The 20,867-nt window shown below is 40.8% G+C and overlaps 1 protein-coding gene across 1 annotated transcript; it reads right to left on the bottom strand.

Moving 5' to 3' along the window:
* Positions 1-17,534: 17,534 nt before the first annotated feature.
* On the bottom strand, positions 17,535-20,850 carry LOC109243342 (UPF0496 protein At3g49070-like). Its single transcript, XM_019410252.1, has 2 exons — positions 20,691-20,850; positions 17,535-18,881 (listed from the first exon to the last, which is right to left on the bottom strand). Exons 1-2 carry the CDS (start codon positions 20,737-20,739, stop codon positions 17,791-17,793), a joined length of 1,140 nt encoding a protein of 379 aa, XP_019265797.1. The 5' UTR covers positions 20,740-20,850; the 3' UTR covers positions 17,535-17,790.
* Between the last annotated feature and the right edge of the window lie 17 nt (positions 20,851-20,867).

The following is a 20,867-nucleotide window of genomic DNA, read 5'->3' on the forward strand; positions in this document are numbered from 1 at the left end:
TTGTCTTACGTGCATTTGCTGAGTTAGACATTTTGACCTGAAATCAAAGATTCTTGGACAAGAAAAAGTGTGAAGGGTAACTTGTGTTTTCAGAAAACTAGCACCAAAACAATCACTATTATTTTTAGCCCCACGGTGGGCGCCAAACTGTTTACCTTGAAAATGGTAACTACAATTATATTTGATTTTGTGGTTCTAAAAATACGTGATTTATCTTAATACTAGTTGTTAGGCAATGGATGCTGAGTATGAGTAAAGAAAACAAGGAATGCAAACCAAAAAGGGGTCTCTAGGCTGGGCCTCGAGCTAGCTGGAGCAAGGCCTCGAGGTCTAGTCGGGCTAATAGCTACGAACGATCGATGAAGATCAATGATAATGAGGGCCTTACAGATGGCCTCTTGCGGTTAATGATGAGCAATAAATGAAGAACAATAATGAACAATAAAAGAATAAGCAATAAATGTGAAGAACAATAGTGTTAGCAAAGAGAGCAGAGAATCTGTATTGTATTCAATGTGTTATGTAATAATGCGTATCGCCCCTTACAAAATGACAAGGGCCCCCTTTATATAGGAGGGGTGGACGTACATGTCTAATAAATGACGAAGAAAAGCTACTAGTACAGCTGTATAATGGCTCAGTTAGGATTTGTACTGTCCTTTGCAGGCTTTGTCAGTCCTCATCATGTGTCTTCAGATGCCTTCCGCCATTTCATGACGATCATCGATCGTACCGCTCTGAGGTCGACCATAATGAGCCTTCGATGCGCTCCCTCGAGGGATGCACCTCGGGGTCGCACCCCATGCCCTGCTTCGGGCTTCTTTGAGGTTAGGCGTGTAGCGGCATAGTAGCCCCAAAGTTGAACTCCCCAATTTTGGCCGTATACACACTCAAACTACCGAGAGGTATAGAGAGAGTAATTATGTGCAATGATTTTATCATGATCCCAATTATAACAAGTTTGCCCTAAGTTTTAGACCCCGTTAGATACTCACCTAGGTGTAAGTCACTTCCTTAGTGCCTTTTTACCAATTGAGAAAACCCTTGGAAAAATATCGTACTTAGCTTATTTTCATTCTTCATTTGTGTTAAAAGTAGAATAGTAACCAAAACAAAGCATGATTGGAAGTTCAATTAAGAACATCGCACATAGTTAGATTAGATAGAAACCCAATTCCAAACCAATATTAGCTCTCTGTGGAAATCGATCCCGGCCCCTCGGGTAAAAGATGCATCGACCATTCTTGCCATTCTATTGTGGTATAGGGTTGGAACCGATCACTTTTTGGCGCTGTTGTCGGGGAGCTAAACAGTTTTGGCTATCTATCTGACTAGTTTTGTGTCTTGTTTTTCTTTCCTTCTGTTTTACTAACTTGTGTGAGTCAATCAATTCAGGTACAACATGGCACACAATGATCCAATTGGCAATGTTATTCCAGGGGAGGAGGTAGATGATAATGCTGAAGATGAGGTACCTCTAGTACCTCAAGGTCAAAGAAGAGGCTGCCAGGCCAATGACAACATTCCAGACCCTCCCCCGCCTCCCCCACGAGTTGTTCCTCGGGTGCTTCCAAATGAGGGTTACGCAAGTCCAATTGTCCCACCCCGGATCCGGGCGGGAAATTTCCAGATTACAAATGTGATGTTGACTTTATTTGAGCAACAAGGGTACTTCACAGGTGCTCCCCATCAGAATGCATATAAACATCTTAAAGGCTTTGTGGATACCTGTTGGGGAAGCAAACAGACGAATGCATCGGAGGATGCATTGAGATTGAGATTGTTCCCTTTTTCACTTAGAGGGAAAGCTTTGGACTGGCTCGAAAGACTTCCCAACCATTCCATCACTACGTGGGATGAGTTGGCGGACAAGTTTATAGCTAAGTTTTTCTCGCCAGGGAATATGGCGACATTGAGAGATGAGATCTTGGCCTTCAAACAGGAAACTAATGAACCACTTCATGAGATATGGGAGAGATATCGGTATGTGGTGAAAGAATGTCCGAACAATGACATGACCGTAGCAATGATCCAGCAAACATTCTACCATGGCATTAACACGACCAATCAGTGTGTAGTGAACCAGCTAGCAGGGGGAAATTTATGAACACATCTTATGCTAAGGCGTGTGAGATATTGGATGAGATGGCAGATACTTCCTCAGCTTGGCAAAGTCGAGCGAATCTGCCACAGGGTGATCCCACTGTCATTCACCTGCACAAAGAGCTCCACGACCATGGTCAAGCAATAGCGGAGTTGACTACAACAATGAACCAGTTGCCAAAGCTCAACTGCAGCAAGTTCAAGCGCCAAGACAAGTAAATGCTATGGAAGGGGTAAACATGTTGGTCAACAAGAGGCGACAAAGAGGTTAACAAAGTCAAGGAAATCCGGATCAATATGAGCAGGGTAGTAGTGGTTTCAACCAAGATGATGGGTATGATGAGCAAAGTGAAGAAATCCAGTACGTGAACAATTACCAAGGACAAAGGGGTAATGCTCCTAACCAACAACAACAGTGGAGATCCCAAGGAAATAGGGGGAATCAAAACCAACAAGGAAATGGCAACTAGGGGAACAACAATTAGAATTGGGGCAACCCGAACAACCAGGGCAACTGAGTGGCAACAATTGGGGAGGAAACAACAACCAAGGGGGTTGGAACAATGGCAATCAAGGGAATCGAGGGCAAGGCTTTCAAAGGCCTCCGATGTATCAACAACCAAACAACCCGCCTCCATTTCCATCCCAAGGTCCTAGCTCGTCAAACAATGAGATGGGAAGGATTGAGATGATGTTTGAACAAGTGATGAAAAAGAATGCCGACTCTGATGCCCAGTTGGTATCCCATAATACTTCAATCCGAAACTTGGAGGTTCAACTTGGCCAGATTTCGCATATCTTCGAATACTCGCCCTAAGGGGGCTCTACCTAGTGATACGGTAGTAAACCCGAAGGTTGGGAACAATACCGGGCATGCAATGGCGGTGATCACAAGAAGCGGTAGAGGTGGTGAAGTGAATACCTCTAAGCAAAAGGAAGTTGTGAATGATGAGGTTGAAGTGCAAGGTGATGATGTTCCTATAGTTGATGAGCAAGTGAGTGAAGAGAATTTGAATGCTGAAGTGAGAATTGATATTCATGATGATGAGTTGGAGACTCAAAATGACGTGAACCCGTCTAGGGAACACGTAATAGATATACCGGAAACGGTAGTGCCCAAGGCTAAGGCTCCCTTGCCAAGCCTCCTCCACCTTACCCTCAAGGACTTGCGAAGAAAAAGAATGAAAACCAATTTAAGAAGTTTATTGAGATGATGAAAAGCTTGTCGATCAATGTTCCTTTGGTGGAAGATCTTGAGCAAATGCCGGGTTACGCCAAGTTTATGAAGGACTTGGTGACTAAAAAGAGATCTATGGATTGTGAGACCATCAAAATGACTCATCAAGTAAGTGCAATTGTGAACTCGATGGCTCCAAAGCTTGAAGATCCCGGCGCTTTCACCATTCCATGTACCATTGGGAGTGCGGATTTTGCAAAGGCATTGTGTGATTTGGGAGCAAGTATAAATTTGATGCCTTACTCCGTGTTCAAAACTTTGGGTATTGGTCAACCGAGAGCTACTTCAATGAGATTGCAAATGGCGGAAAGAACAATGAAGAGGCCGCTTGGTATTATTAATGATGTTCTTGTCCGGGTGGACAAGTTTATTTTGCCTGCTGATTTAGTGATTCTCGACTGCGAAGTTGACGGTGCCTATAATATTGAGAAGGCCATTCCTAGCAACTGGGAAGGCATTGGTTGATGTGGAAGCAGGGGAGCTCACCTTCCGGGTGGGTGACGAAAAAGTTATCTTTCATGTGTGCAAATCAATGAGGCATCCGAATAGTACTGAAGTTTGCTCTTTTGTGGATCGTGTCACGGAGGTGATAGTTGATGATACTAGTGCCATGATCAATGTAAAGGATCCTTTAGAGGCGGTATTGTTGAACCTTGATGTGAATGAGGATGAAGGTAGGGTGGAGTGTGTCAATGCTTTGCACAGAATGAGTTCTTAGTCTTATGAGCCCCGTAAGCTTTCTTCGGATCTTGAGAACAGAAAGACTCTGCCAACAAAGCCCTCAATTGAGGAACCTCCCATTTTGGAGTTGAAGTCTTTGCCTTCACACCTCAGGTATGAATTCTTGGGTCCTAGTTCAACTTTACCTGTTATTCTTTCTTCTTGTCTTACTAACGTGCTGGTAGATGCCACACTGGAGGTGCTCCAAAGAAGGAAGAAGGCAATTGGATGGACTCTAGCTGATATTCGGGGAATGAGCCCCGCCTTTTGCATGCACAAGATTATACTTGAAGATGATGCCAATCCCTCCGTGGAAAATCAAAGGAGGTTGAACGAGGCTATGCAAGAGGTTGTCAAAAAGGATGTGATCAAGTGGTTAGATGCAGTGGTTGTGTACCCCATCTCGGATAGTTCTTGGACTTCACTGGTGCAATGTGTGCCGAAGAAGGGTTTGTTGACTGTGGTCACCAATGAGCAAAATGAGCTGATTCCCACCAGGATTGTCACCGGATGGAGGGTGTGCATGGACTACCGAAAACTGAATAAAGTGACCCGCAAAGATCATTTTCCATTGCCCTTTCTTGACCAAATGTTGGATAGACTTGCTGGGCGTGCCTTCTACTACTTTCTGGATGGGTACTCAGGTTACAACCAGATTTTGATTGCTCCGGAAGACCAGAAGAAAACCACCTTCACATGCCCGTACGGGACCTTTGCATTTTCACGGATGCCATTCGGTTTGTGTAATGCACCGGCTACCTTCCAGCGGTGTATGATGGCTATCTTTACGGACATGGTGGAGGATTTTTTGGAAGTATTCATGGATGATTTTAGTGTTGTGGGTAACTCCTTTGATGAGTGTTTGAAGAATCTTGAAAAGGTGCTAGCCCGGTGTGAAGAGACAAATCTTGTGCTTAACTGAGAAAAATGCCACTTTATGGTCGAGGAGGGCAAAGGTGGTGCATATAACTCTGTTTGGTGCTCTTGATTTGAAAAATAAAAATGGTGAAATCTTTAGAGTTAATGGGCACGTAGTGAAGCACTATCTTGGCAAGTTTGATGACAGCCACGTGGTGGCAATGATCCATCTTAAATGATTGATGGTAACCGGCATCGTGCCGCGACGTTAAATCGGGCGCTTCTTGGGAAGCAACCCATGTGTTTTTCTTCTTTTTGATTTTCTTCTTAGTGTAGGATTTGTTTTGGACTAACTGGTTGTGAGATGTGTGTAGGAATGTTTGATGCAGTGCAGGACAAAGCTGGAAAAATTTGGCAAAGTATATAGTTGGACCACTGACAGCGATCCAAATTTCGTGATCAGTGGAGGCCAGTTCGTGGAGGCGTAATTTGGTAGCGGACGCGGACCCGAAAAGTCTAAAATGAGACTTCTCTGAAGTTTCATCCACGTCCACGGAGGATTTTTCGCGGTCAGCGGTGCAGTTCCGCAGCCGCGCCCCATTTTCCGCTCTCAACGGAAGTGTTAAACAAGCAGCCCTTTTGTAAGTCAAAAGCACAGACCGCGGTGAAATTTTGCAACCGCGCCAGGTAAGCTCGGTGGGTCCCAGTCTGTTAGTATAAATAGACGGCCAGGAGACCTTTTACCCTTTTCACTCTTTGCCTTCTCAAGCATATTGTTACTGTTCATCTAAGCCCTAATCCGCACACACACCAAATTAGAAGTCCATTCTCATCACTCATTACACAACTGGTAATTTCAACTTCATCATTGTTGTTCAATTTGTACTTGTCTTATATTTTTGTTAGCTTTAATTTCTTCCTCTTTTGTTTTAATTTTAATTAGGGTTCATGAGTGTTATTATTTGATGCTACAATTAGTTAGGGTTAGTGGGTTTGTAATTAGTGATGCCTAGTAGAGATTAGTAAATGTTCTTAATACCGGTTAATGTCTACAAAAAAAGTGAAACCCTAGGATTGCCCAGTTTTGATTTCCCCAGCCACGGACATATTCCCGTGGTCAGCGTTCATGTGCAAAATTTGAGTTTGGAATGTTTTGAATACCGCGGTCAGCGGTGGAAAAGTCCGCTGATAGCGGCCAGCTTTATGCGGCTGCGTTGCATTTTTCGCGATCAGCGGTACCTATGTTCAGAGAAGTACAAAAAATTGGTCCACGGCCGCGGTTGTTTTTCCGCGGTCAGCGGTGCAACTTCCGCGGCCACGCCCAATATTCCGCACTCAGCGGGTCTTTAGAATCAGAGGATGGGTAGTCTGATCCGCATCCCTCTACGGCCGCGGCTCTTTTTCCGCTCTCAGCGGTGTTCATTCCGCGGCCGCCCTTGTTTATCCGCTGTCAGCGGGTCTGAGAGTTTTTTTAAAAAAACACTGTTAGTTGTTCATCTGCTTTTCTTTACTGCTTCTTTTAGCACCAATACTAACGATCTTTCACTGATTGTGTATACAGACAATGGTCAAATCTAGAGGTGGCAATGAGAAACAAAAAGGGAGAGCAGAGTCCTCCCAGGGTAGGGGACGAGGACTAATCAAGTTACCCCTAGCAGTACGACAATCCATTGGGAAAATGCGGAAGGATATCAGAGCTGCAGACAGAGCTGCATCCCACTCCGAGAGAAGTGATTATGTTCCCTATCGGGAAGCCTCAGAGGGTGATTCTGTGCCCACTCATGTACCAGACTTCCCAGGGAGATTTCGATTGAGAGACGTGTCTACACCCCCAGCTTCTCCTACTTATCATGCTTCTTCTGAGTCATCTGATGGCTCGGCGGAGAGTAGTGAGTCCTCAGCATCAGCTTCACATCCAGCTACTTCAGTCTCTTCACCTGGACAGGACCTAATAGATATAGATGTTGAGATCCCTGATGACGGGAGGGGTGGTGACACCCAGACTGGAGGGTTGGCAAGAACAAGAAACCCGGTGGTATGGCAGCAGAGGTTTGTCGGTGAGCAGGCCTACCACAAATTTCAGGAGTGGTGGACTCAGAGGTCACTCATACATGAGCGTCAGTTTATAGAAAGGGATCTTCTGCCCCACAACCCCATTGTGAAGTGGCAATTTAATGATAGAGTGGGGCACTTCACAAGCAAGCTGCTGGATGCCAATGAGCACCTAGTGAAAGAGTTTTATGCCAATGTTGCCCACATCAAAAAGGGCACATTTGTGACCAAGGTGCGGAACTTGAAGATTAAGTTTGATGGGAAGACTCTGAACGATTATGCCAGATTCAATGATGAGGATGAGTCGTTGTACTTAAATAAGGTGGCCATGGATGAGGCGGCCCCCCGTGGTTGGCATAAATACTTGCTCTCCCGGGTACTACTCCAGCATGGTTAACAGCGGGGGTCCCAATCTACATGAACACCCTGAGCTTCGAGGTGAAGGGCTGGGAGACGTTTGTATGCAGCCGATTAGACCCTACTACTCATGACAGTGACATGCCGGTTTCCCGGGCGATTATAGTGGTGGCCATCATGGCGGGGTACCCGATCAATGTCGGGAATATCATGTCCAGGGTGATCACCAGAGTGGTCAACAAGGATGAGAGATCCTACCCTTTCCCGAACTTCCTCACCATGTACCTGGAGGATCAGGAGGTTGAGAAAAGGGGCTTCGATACCAAAGTGAAGCCAAAAAGGCCATTCTCATGGTACAGCTTGCACGGTACGGACAACCCCAAATCCAAGGACAAAGCTACTACTTCCACTGGCCAATCTGAAGAGCCAACAATGGTGGCCACTGATTCTGAGCCTCCCACTGCCATACCATATCCTCCCCCCGGACCATCTACTTTCATGCCTTCCTCAGTGCCCTCCTCATCAGCATACCCTTTGACTGCACATAGGTTTAACCAGACTCTCTCCAGCATCAACAACTGGATGCAGGCAACAACATTAAAGCTATCTGTACTATCCAGCTCAGTGGCAGCCCAGTCAATTCCCGCACAGCCCCAGGTGCCAGCTTCAGTGGAGGAATCTCTCACGGAGCTTCTGGACAACCAGAAGAAGCTCCTAAACAACCAGAAGCTCATCATGGATGCTCTGGCAGTGCAAGGAAAATCAATTAAGGAGCTGAGCAAGCAGACGAAGAAGCTGAAAAAGACTCGGGCCTCAAAGGAGTTAGTGAAGCTGTTGAGAGGAGAGGTGGAAAAGATGAAATCAGCTGGCGACATACCATTGGAGCTATTATTAGAGGACCCAATTCCAGCAGCTCAGGCAGAGCAGGTACCGGAGCAGGAGGCTGATGGAGAGCCTAGGAGGAGACGACTGATTCCCCAGGCTGATGACTTGGAGATTGAGTTGGAGGACCCTGAGGGAGGTGCCTCAGGCCANATTAGCATTGAGGGCAATGTCTAGTTTTTAGTTTGGGGGTGGTCTTATTTGATGATTTGATAATTGGATTGTAATTATGATACTGATTTTTCTTTATTGTTATTTTGCACTTTTGGTATGTATATAACTTTACCATTTATTTTTCACTTTTCGTTATTTTTCAATTTCGGTATGTATATAAAGTTACTTTTCCATGTATATATTCATTCCCTTTTATGTATATTCGTCTCAATCCCCTATTGTACATATTCAGTTTACTTTCCCTATTTTACTTCATAACTTCTTTTGCAATTTTCCTTAATAGCATAGCTTCTTATTTCATTTAGTAGCTTCTTTTTCAGTTCGTAGCTTCTTATTTTTACAAGTTTTCGTAATCAATAAGCCTTTCATTTTCTTAATGCCACGGTTCTTTCCAAAGGTGGAGTTTGTGTGAACCGGGTGGCTCTTCCCGATGATGGATGGCATGACAACCTTCTTAAGGGTTTGAGTATGTTTTCTTTTCGTTTTTGTGTAAATAGTAGCTAGTGAACAATAGTTCCTCAGGCAAAGCTTCACTTGGGCCTAACATATTTACCTTTGACTTTATGGTTAAAAATAAATTGATGTGTAGAGGATGGTGATAGTTGTGACCTTTAGACTCTTGTGTTGACTAAACAATCATCCAGTGGTTTTTTAGAGACTATTTGTGCTGCTCAAATCTTAGCTAAGGTTGTTTTGGGCCCTCGACTATGTCTCTTTAGCAATCCAATAGCTTGTGAGGTGAGGTATTGATTTGCAAGTCCAAGTCATGTGCCAATAAGTCTAGAACTTGCCTTGAATGTTTGTCTAGGCGAAATCCTAAGTATAGCTCGACTTGAGAAGTGATTATAGGCTCTCCTTGATCCAAATTGAGACTTGAAAACATCCATAGCCCACCAAAAATGATATCCCTAGTCAACCCCGTTGAGCCATAGCCCTTGTTCTTTCAGTAACCATGATACAAGCCTTTATCCGTTCTAAAATGATCCTCTCTTGGCACCCGATCTTTCCTTAGCGCAATTGGCAAAAGTATAAGTTTGGGGAAGAGACGAGGAATGCAAAAGTGATAAAAGGTACAAAAGGAAGAAAAGGGAAGGCAAAAGAAAAAGAAAGAAAAGCCAAAAAGTCAATAAAAGGGAAGATAAAAGGCTTGGAATGATTAGAAAGGAGAAAAAGGATTGACATGATCAAGAAAGAGTGACAGTGTGTCTCTCTAGTCCCCTAGGGAAGAAGTAAATGACTCAAAGAGTCAAGAAAATGTGAGCCAAAATGAAGAAAATGAAGTGCTTAAGGAAATATGAAACCTTCATAGACCAATATATCCTACCTTGAACCAAAAGCCTTCATTACATTCCCGCAAAAGCCCTATATGATCTTGAGTTGAGTGAGCTTATATTAGTGGTGACTCACATAAGGGGCAAGCTTATGGTACTTAAAGCCGGACTTGTGACCTTCATTTGAGAGAGATGAGTGTATTTTCCACAATCCTCATTCTGATTGCTACAATCTAAAATTGAGGTTGCATATAGAGAGTCGAGGAGTATGAGTTTGGATTCCACAATGATCAATGTAGTAGAAAGAGTTTCCTTGATGAGTTGAGTCAATTCTTAATGCTTTTGTGTTGCACTCAAGCCATGGTGCTAAAAAGGTTGTGTATTGTTAATAACGCATTTGAGTTGAGGGTAATTGTTAGTCCCTATTGATACTTGATGAGGTTACTTTAGAACAGCTGAAATTTTCCTTTCTTTTACCTTGAGGAGGTGGGAATTACTTTGTTTGCTTGAGGACAAGCAAAAGCTTAAGTTTGGGGGAGTTGATAACCAGGGATTCTAGCCTATTTTATGCTTCATTTTGCTTAGGTTTTAGATTAAAAGTGTGTAATATTCCTGAAAGCTAACTTATTGTGCTTGTTTGTAGTGTTTGGTCAAAAAGAGACAAGAAAGTCATAACCAGCTCATAAAGGAGTGAAACCTGCACAAATTCAAAGCTGAGTCAAAGGCGCTGACAGCGAAGAAATAGAGCGGACACGGAGGGTTCACCGCTGAGGCGGTCTTAACTACGCTCTCAGCGGTAGTAAGGTTCAGAGAGTCACTTTTTGGGCTTAACAGTCACCGATGTGCGCGGTGAAATTGCGCGGCAGCGGAATCATCGAACGCGGCCGCGGTCCAAAACTCCCCCTCAGCGGAATTGAGAATCAGAGGACAATAGATTGGAGCTCAAATTTAAAAGCGCGGTCCACGAACATATTTCGCGGCCGCGGTTGAAGATAGAGCTGAGGCGGTGGCTTTTTCGCTCCCAGCGGAATCAAATCCAGATCCAGCTCAGAAGAGAAGAACCGCGGTCCACGCTTGCTTTTGCGCGGCCACGGATGTCCAAGCTCTGAGGCGAACAGTTTTTCGCTGTCAGCAGAATCTCCGTAGGGGCAATTTTGTCCAAAAATTTTAGCTGTGTATAAATAGTTCTTTTTCAGATTTTTAGGGTATCTGTTGTTAGAGGAACACATGAACAGCAACTTTTTGCTCTTTTGAGTAATTTTAGAGTTTTGTTAACCATTAATCTTACATTCTACTCTTGTAATTACTTCTTATGGGTTATATTTCATCTCAATCTTTGATTTATTCTTTGATTATGACTAGCTAAACCCATTAGCTAGGGTTGTGGCCCAACCCAAGCGTGGGTATTTAATGGGTCTTCAATTTTAGGACTTAAATGTTTATGGGTTAATGATATTTAGCTTGATTCATGCTTTAATTGTTGAATTGGTAGTTGCAAATACTAATTTGTGCCTTTTTTATTTAGGCTCTTCTTGAGAAAGAGAGACTAAGTCCAGGAAATTCAGGCTAACAAGGAATTGGGGTGCATTCAAGAGATTGATAGCCCCAATTAAAGGGTTAAACCTAGAGATAGTAATACCCGACTTGAGCCAATTTTGCTTGCATTGTTTGAACACCCAATTGGGCTTGAGAAAGCCGATTAGGGCAAATTCACTCAAACTACCGGGAGGTATAGAGTGAGTAATTACGTGCAATGGTTATATCATGATCCCAATTATAACATGTTTGCCCTAAGTTTTTGACCCCGTTAGATACTCACCTAGGTGTAAGTCACTTCCCTAGTGCCTTTTTACCAATTGAGAAAACCCTTGCAAAAATATCGTACTTAGCTTATTTTAATTCTTCATTAGTGTTAAAAGTAGAATAGTAACCAAAATAAAGCATGATTGGAAGTGCAATTAAGAACATCACACATAGCTAGATTATATAGAAACCCAATTCCAAACCAATATTAGCTCTATGTGGTAATCGATCCCGACCCCTCGGGTAAAACCTGCATCGACCACTCTTGCCATTCTATAGTGGTATAGGGTTGGAACCGATCACGTGCATCAGATCAAGTCATGGAACAGGTTTGGATAATGCCATAAGTGGATGAATACTATATTCAAGAAGAATTACTCAACCACTTAGCTCAAAGAACACCACATCAGATGGAATTGTTGAAAAGAAGAAAAGGACTCCTGAAAATTGGGCACAGTCAATTTTAATTGATAAAGGGCTGGCGAACATCTTGACCAAAGCCGCTGACTCAATTGAGGATATCTGGGTACAATTGTTGTGTTCTCAACAATGGGAAGAGTCAGTTTTGAAAATCTAATGGTGGAAGAGATGGAGGAATCCTCCTGATGTACTCATCTCAAAAGAGAACAGAATACTAATCAAGGTAGAGAACGCCCATTGATTCCAGCAAGGAATCGGGTCCCGCATCTACCACAACAGAAGATGAAAAATGAGCTGTTGGAAAGAGGGTTTTTGCATAGAGACATCACTGAATCACTTCTGTATCTCATTGCAAGTAGACTAGACATCGTGGTCAGAGTTGGGTTCTGTGCAAGGTCTCAATCAAATCCAAAGGATTCTCATCTGAAGGCTGGTGTAAGAATTTTGAGATATCCTAGAGGAACACAGGACTTGGTTCTCTACTGTCCTCCAAGTAATGGATAGGAAAAGCTCGCCTGAAATGGGACATTCTCTGAGTTCCCATCTTGTCTCATAAGGCTCAAGGAAGCAAAATTCAATGACACTCATAACAGCTGAAGAAGAATATGTATAATCAGCATCCTGTTGTGGTCAAGTGTTGTGGACCAAGCAACAAATTGGAAGAACTTGAGTCCAACTCAAGAGGGCCAAATACAGTGACTGCTGAAGATCAAGTTGCAGACATCTTCACCAAAATCCCTGGGAAGAAAGCATTATGAGAAAGATCGCCTAGCACTGGGGGATGATAAAACCCAACTGAGAACCTAGTTCCTCATTATTGGTTATGAAAGTCATAGTTAGGTAAATCCTAGCTAAAGTATTTTTTGGCTAAGTCTAACTCACCTCTGTACCGTTACAGGTAGACACGCATGATGACTACAGAAGTAGATGCTGTAGTGCATGATGAATAAGGGGATAAAACTCACTTGCCAGACCTATCAGGGAACCTAGTTCTCTGATGCAGGTTAGTAGCTTCTTTTTTCTTCCATACACAATTTAAAACGGACAAACAATGCCACATCATATTAGCATGACAATCTCTTTAAAGACGTGTCTCTTCAGCCAATACGTCACAGCCCAAACGTCACTCCTTTTTCTAAATGATACATCTCCCAAGCAAAAGGGTGTCGTCGTTTCAGAACCGGTCCCTCATCATAATTAAATCAATATCACAACCCTTTCTCTTCCAAACTCAAAATTCCTTGTTTGACTTCTCTCTTCTTAAATCCACAATCCCTCGAGAATAATCTCATCATGTCTGAAAATCAAGCAACCTTCAGTGTGCCCGACGACACTATGATTGAGTCCTCACCAGTTAGTATTTCAGCGATGAACTCCTTTCCCAACACAATCACTAGTCCAAACCCTAAAGAAGAGTCTCCTCCACACTCCACTCTCTCTCCTACCCATTCCGAGTCCACTCCTCATTTGAGCAAGTCTGAGAATTTGTGTCCTCCTCCAGTCTCACCAATCAAACAGAGTCAACAGGGTGAGCAGGGTAAACAAGGGAACTGCATTCAGGAACCTTCAACTCTATCCATGGTTGAGCACTTGAGTGAAAATCTGGTGATTAGTCATGAAGAGATTTAGACCACCATGACGAGTTGTGACTCTGTAGGTATCACTCTTTAGTATGTTGAAATTGCCATGGAACCACAAGAAAAGGAAGGAATAGAGAATACGTTTTCCATTGCATCAGAAGGGGTCACTGTAGAGGAATGTGTAGGAGGGTCTGAGCCTCAGAGGGAAGAGACCAATCCATCAGAAGAAAATGGAGAAATCGTGCCATTTGAACAACAGGCACAAGATGATACTATTAGGGTCCCAAATGATGAACCTGATCCCTCCGTGGAGGATCCAGGTCAGGAGTCATCTCCCCAGGTCAGTATTGATCCTGCTCCCTCTCTCCACTTCGATGCTGAGCCTTTGAATTGTGGTGCCTGAGACGAATCTTGACAGTGAAGAAGACGCAGATGATTTGGTTTACGCTATTTTAATCAGGGCTTGGACTAAGCCAGTGGTAACTTCAGAGCCACCTCTTAAGCGACCTACTACACGGTAATAGCAAAAGGAGGCTCTAGAGTTTGCTCTCAAGAAGAGTAAAAGGAGTCGGCGAAGGAGAAGATTGGTCAAAGATGGGTAAGTTGTACAAGGATAGGATGTTCCTGTAGTGGATGTGGATGAGGAAACCAAAGAGGAACCTAGTTCCCTGACCGGCAAGTCTTCAAGGAAGAAGCACTCTCTCTCTCAACCCGAAAAGGCACACCTCTAAGGGTGCTGAGAGTTCTTCTAGAAGGGTTGTTGCTGGTTCCAGTGAAAAGTTGGTAAAATATTCTGGTGACAAGACAGTGAAGGAGCGTGGTGACAAGTCTGATGAGGAAGAAGTGGAAAAATCTGGTGAACATATACAGAACAAGTCAGTAGAGAAGGAAAAGTCTGTTGGCAAGTTAGTAAAAAGAAAGAGGGGTGATGATGATGAGGAACCTGGTTCCGTCAAGAAAGGAAAAGTGAGTCGATCTCTGAGGTCTGAGAAAAAGAAGTTGGGGAATCAGAAAGTGTTGTGGGGCCGCAGGTTTGCCTCTGACATTCTAGAGAGTGCTGGGATGAGATAATTAGTGGATATTTGTGATTCTCAACAGTAGACCAATCTGTTTACAAGTGATGCTCCTATAGTGTATGAGGACGAGGTGCGGAGTTTCTACACCAGCCTCTTCACAGTAGATGGTGATCAAATCTGTGTGTTGGTAAATGGGGTAGGCATAGTGATGGACTTTGCCTTATTAGGGTCGATTCTGGGTATTCCTAACGAAGGAGTGTCATCTGTTCAGGGTGCCTACACATCAAACTTCAGAAATGCCATTGTCAAGGACAAGGCAGTACATCATGGGGAACAAGTGCATAAGAAGGCACTCCTTCCAGTTTATCAGCTGCTCTTTGAGATGGTTAACAAAGTGTTGCTACCTCGCGGTGAAAAAAGATCCGTTGGCATGCAAAACTGACCTATTCCTTATGGAAACCTTGGATAATTTCTCCTCCATCAATTTTTCTGCCATAATGATTGAGCATATGCAAAAGGTAGAACACCTTAAAGATGGGAATCATGGACTGCCTTATGGGTTCCTTCTCACAAAGGTCTTTGAGTATTTCAAAGTACCTCTGGGACAGGCCAAAGTGGGCACCAACCATATTCTTTAAAAAATTGGGTCTACATTACCGACCAAAGTTGATCGGTAATCAAAAAGTTTCTTTGACTAAGCAAGTCTGACTAGCTCGGTTAACTTTTTGACCAATTTACCGGCCAACTTTTGCCGGTATGTAATTTTAAAAAAAATGTAAAATATTTTTTTTGTAGTTTCCGTCCATGTTGGACGGTTTTTTGGTCGCTTTTTTTGACCGGTCAATGTTGGTCGGTACGGCTTGGTCGGTTTTTAGCGAATTTCTAGTAGTGTTAAATATACAAAAATATTCCTCTATGCCATTTAATTTATGTCTCCAGACAAGACATGAAATTGTATTGTTAATGAATGCACCAGTAACACATCTGTTTGAGCAAATAAATGCTAAACCAATTAATGATAAGTTAGAAGGGTGAATCTTAGTTGAACTTAATAAATTCTAGATATAATAAAACGGCGTTTCAGCGTGATGCGTGGGGCTTTAGAGCATTAAGTAGTAGACTTAATTTCCTGTGATTGATGATAGTATAAATGAGCAATAAATGTATGCAATGACAAAGACTGTAATGGGAAAAGAACTTTCACCCAATGATTGTATGATTAGGATATTCCTTTACTCTGATGGTGACGTGGTGATACGAGAGATTCAAAATGTATATGGGATCTTGAGATTTATGGATAAAGATTGAACAACATGTGTTTGAATATATGAATAAGACAACTTTTCGTATATTCCTCTTTCAACTTTTACAATGTGTTCTCTTTTGTCAGTTACTGTGTCGTGGTTGACCCCATCCTATGTCTTGCTTATCCGTTACCGTGGTTACCAAATTTGGACCTACACAACATCAATTTCAAAATATTGGCTCGTTTTTTTCCTCATCAATGATATTCATTTTCTGCTCAGAAAAATGTTAAGCAAAATTTTTATGTTACTTATTATAAGTGGTTTGGTATGTGAGAGAATTATTATTATTTCACGCATCGTATCTCCTGCATCGGGGCTCGGTAGATGGGAGGAGTATGTTGGTAATAAAAACTTACCTGCATCGAAGTTGGGCAGGAGGATCGTCACTATTAGCTAGCCAATATTGGCTACTCGGGAAAAATACACAAATAATTGTTTTAGGGCTGCTATTTAGGAATTAACTCGTATTTATTTTATTCTAAATATTTTAATTTCAGGACAATTGAGGACATTGTGTTCCGAAAATTTGAACTGAAAAATTAAAATTCAGAATACATTAACTAATTCCCAAAAAACAACTATGTAGAGTGGCTACCTAGTGTCATTTCTACTTGCTTACGCAGGCTATCCTATATAGGTTACATTTCTATTGTATGTGGGTCATTTGGTATATATTTTGGAGGCCAACATTAAAAGATTGACAGCGGATTGTTGTGCATTTGTTACTTTCTTTGGCATTCGGTAAGTAATAAAAATGACAGTTGTCATGTGTCTTGCTCCAGCTTATACCAAGAAAAAGATGGTATAGAATAATAATATAATATGGCAGGAGTAGTAATTGTTGCTACACCATTTGAACATTCAATTAACATTGGTCCCCAACTTAAGGTGAGAAGAAAATACAATTATATATCAAATATGGTATTTTTAATAAAACCCAACCAAAACGAGGATTGTAATTCACGTCTTATTTAATAATTCATGTGGTGTATATTGATTTATTCTTATATTGTAATGTAAAAAAGTATTATCTTGTTATCGGCCAAAAAAATCGTAAAAAGTATTAGTTTTCGAGCAGCTTAGGTGTCGATTGACTGGCGCGTTGACAAAATAGTCTTGTTATAAGATATCGCATAAAATATTGCAATGTTCGGTTGATCAGATAACTAACACAATGTTTAGTTGGCAGCATAATAAGAAGCGTTTCGAGACAAATTGCTTATAAAGTGATAATCCCGACATTATATTTTGTATATTATTATTCATCGCATAACAAATTCTTATGTTATTATAATAATAATAATAATAATAATAATAATAATAATAATAATATATTATAAACTAATATATAACAAGACAAACAACTCTTGCTTATAATCCCGCAAAACTAATATATAAACTAATTAAATAAGGTTTACGGTAACCATATAGATTAACTGAAAATATATGGTAAATGAACAAAACTGAATGGACACCAATCATCTGCTATAAACACCATACAACCTGGTATTAAATTAGTCAACAACACAAGAAACACTATCAGGAGACGAGTCACTTACTTTTTCATATCCGAAAGGTAGGCCTAATTGACCAAAGTCATCAATATTTTTTATGCTTAAATTCAATGGGAAGAAAGAAAGTGAATCGCCTTACTTGATCAACAACAATGTCGGCTATTCAAATTTGTGAAATAATAAATTCAAGTGATCAAATACATTAATCACCTAGCTACCACAACTAAAGCCTGACAAACATAATAGAATAATACCATGTGAAGCTTTTGCACTACGGTGCCAATATTAAAATTTGCCAGTCATAAATTTCCTTGCATCAACTACTGTCTATGCCCTAAATGCCATATCACTAATAATGGCATAAACAAGCCCTTTTTCTTTCCTTAAAAAGATTTTTTTTTTAAATATTCTTTGAATGGAAAAATGAAATATTTACATAATGGCAATTTTTTTTTTTTTTCAAAATGAAAACTACACGAAATTAAATTGCCAACAGCTATTCTTTGGGTAACAAATATGGGGCTGAATTCGGGTGACCCGAATTCATAATTTCTGTAATCACAAGGTTTCTAGCCCTATTGATGGTCATGAAGCACAAGTACAAATGTTCTTCTAATTCATCCAATTGCTCCACAAAGCTTGCATAATTCTTCTTTAGCTGGCGCGCCACTTCCCCACTGGCTTGAAGTTGAAGCTGAACAGGATCTCCACCTCGCTCTAGCCAAAATCGAACTATGGCTTGTAAATCTTCTAATTCATCAGTTAGCCGACCCACTAGCCGGCTTATAGTATCCAAGTCTCTAATTAATATATAGGTCCCTTTTGCAGCTATGTCAAGCTGAGCTGACCAGCTTGCCAGCTTCTTAGTCGACGCGAACTGGAATGAAGCTGCCATTACAATAGGAGCCGCTACTAGCAAGGCAAGTGCATGTGTGGCGACAATTATTGTAAGCGAGACTGTTAAAGCTACAAGAAATACGGCTGAGCCGCGTTTGAGTTTGTTCATTAGTCGTAGTTTGGCTCTGGTCTTGTCTCGCCTAAGCTCAAGTCGTTTTAACAATCGAGAACAATCAGTTTGAACGGCTTGAAATTGAATCGATGAAGATGCAGATGAAACAAATGGGTTAAGAGAGTTACAGAATTTAGTTAACCGGGTCAGGAGCTTGGGCATGGGGTCCACATGCGAATATGGTGTTTTCTGGAGAGAGTCTAAGGTGAATTTAAGTGATTTATATTTGGATCGTGTACTTTCTACTTTTTTTAGCAATACACTGCAGAGTAATGAGGCTTCAGCAGTTTGTGAAAAATACTCGGATAGTAGAGAGTAAGTTTGTGGGTGGGTTTGGATCAAAGCCAGGATCCGAGTAACTGTTGGTTGATCCGGATCCAAAAGATGCTCCACGAAAATCCGGTAAGAGGGAAGCCTAGCAGCTGAAGTTGACCCGACAATTTTGGTAGGTGAAGAAATTTTTTCACCTAAAGCAAGAACACGTGTCCAGAAGTCAGCGTAGGATTCGGTTCTAAAGGCATGGGCATACTCCTCTCGGAGGTCCAATTCCACGTGGGCTGGTTTCTCGCTTTGAGCCTCTGCATGCAAACACAAAGATTTGATTACAGCTTGTTGATGTGTTTTCATTTGAAATTGAGAAAAAAGTGACAAAATAGATAATGGAAAAGAACTCGGGCGAAGTGCAACAATAACACTTTTAAGTCTATTATTTAAAATATTTATAATTTATAATATATTTAAAAATTAGTTAATTTACCATAAATTCAAGACTAAGTATCTTAAATTTTTGTATCCTTAATTTTTTAGGTGCAAATTGGATTTTAGGACTTAGTGTCCTAAACTTTTTAGTTGCTAATTTGAAATTCAAGACTAAATATTCTGAATTTTTAAACTGCTAATTTAAAATTTAGGATATAAAATTTGAATTTCTGTAATTTTCGAACTTTAGGACACGATGTACTGAAGTTTGAACTTTGAGGTGTAAACTTCAGAACGTCATATTCTGAAGTTTGAGTAAATTGGATAATCTTTAAACACATTCAAACTATGAAGAAATTTTAAATAGCATACTTAAAAGTGGCTAAATGGTGTTATTTCCACAAAGAATGCACTACTACTCTAACCATATGGGCTATGTCCGTACTTTTAGATTCATCATGCTCAATCTTAGCCCAAAATAAGAGGAAAAGTATGGGCCTTCGGTTCTTTAAGCCCATTAAAATTATTAAGGGTCCATAACAAACCCAAATCGGATTGGATTTCCAATTAAAAATTGACTCTTTTTCTAACAATCAATTTCTATGACAAAGTTAACAGGAGAGCAAGAAGACACTATTATGAGGGTGTTTGGCTAAGCTTATAAGCTGATTAAATTGGCTTATAAGCACTTTTTGGCTTATCTACGCGTTTGGTAAAAGTAAAAGTGTTTATAAGTTAAGTGCTTATAAGCCAAAAATAAGCCAAAAGCCATAAGTTGGTCTCCCCCAACTTATCAAATTTCAGCTTATAAGCACTTTAGGTTTGACCAAAATAGTTACTATTCTATCCCTAAAATACTTCTTTTTAGAACAAAACTCTTCGTATACCCAATTCTTCAGCTGCTTATTATTAATTTCAGCACTTTTATCCAAACACGTAACTGCTTATTTTTTAAATCAATTTCAGCACTTAAAAGTGATTTTCAGCATCTAATGCTTATCAGCAACTCTAAATCAGCTAAGCCAAACGGGCTCTATATACCATTTGTCGGGAAATTCAAACTATCCCACGAAAACTCAATTCCAAACTCGATTAGTTGAAACGTTACTCAAATTTGTGGAATGAAATAGCTAATGAGTTATGAGCAGGAAAAACCTCAACTAGAAACTCAATTCCAGATTAATGATTGTACTGACACAAGACACGTGCTTTTCGACAGATACTCCCAAGAGACCAGAAAGTAAAAATTATCGGATGAGTTGTTGGCTACTATTTTTACTTGTTATTCTTTAAGAAATAATTAATAGAATTATAACTTTAGTATATATCACCCCTAATTATAATATGTTGGAACATAAATTAAAAATAATTGACAGTACTTAATAATAAGATAAAATAGGAGAATCGCAACCCTGCCTCGACCATTGATTTTCTCTTTCTTCAGCAAAATTCATTAGTATAATCGTCGTATTTTTATACTCGATATTTGCAAAGTTGTTAACGAGCTTTGTTTTCACATGTGTTTTTTTTAATGTGTATGTTTTCTCCACTACACGACAAATACATGTGCAACAGATCAAATTTTGGATTTTATGAATATATAACATCAATCGATTTCGTGAGATTAAATTCACAGACAAAACTGGCTGAAAAAATTCAATAAAACGGAATTAACAAAAGAAACTTACCGTTCCATGCAAAGTATTTTCTCAAAGCTGGACGAAATTTTATCTTCATTCTTCTTCTTAATCCCTGCAATAGAAAACCCAAAGGAGGAGTCTTTACAAGTAACTATTCAAAGATGAAATATTTAACTGTTTCAAAGGGAGAAGGAGAGAGGAGAGCATACGTTTGAGGCACTTCTT

Source organism: Nicotiana attenuata, unplaced genomic scaffold (assembly GCF_001879085.1).
Source record: "Nicotiana attenuata strain UT unplaced genomic scaffold, NIATTr2, whole genome shotgun sequence".
In the NCBI taxonomy this organism is placed as follows: domain Eukaryota; kingdom Viridiplantae; phylum Streptophyta; class Magnoliopsida; order Solanales; family Solanaceae; genus Nicotiana; species Nicotiana attenuata.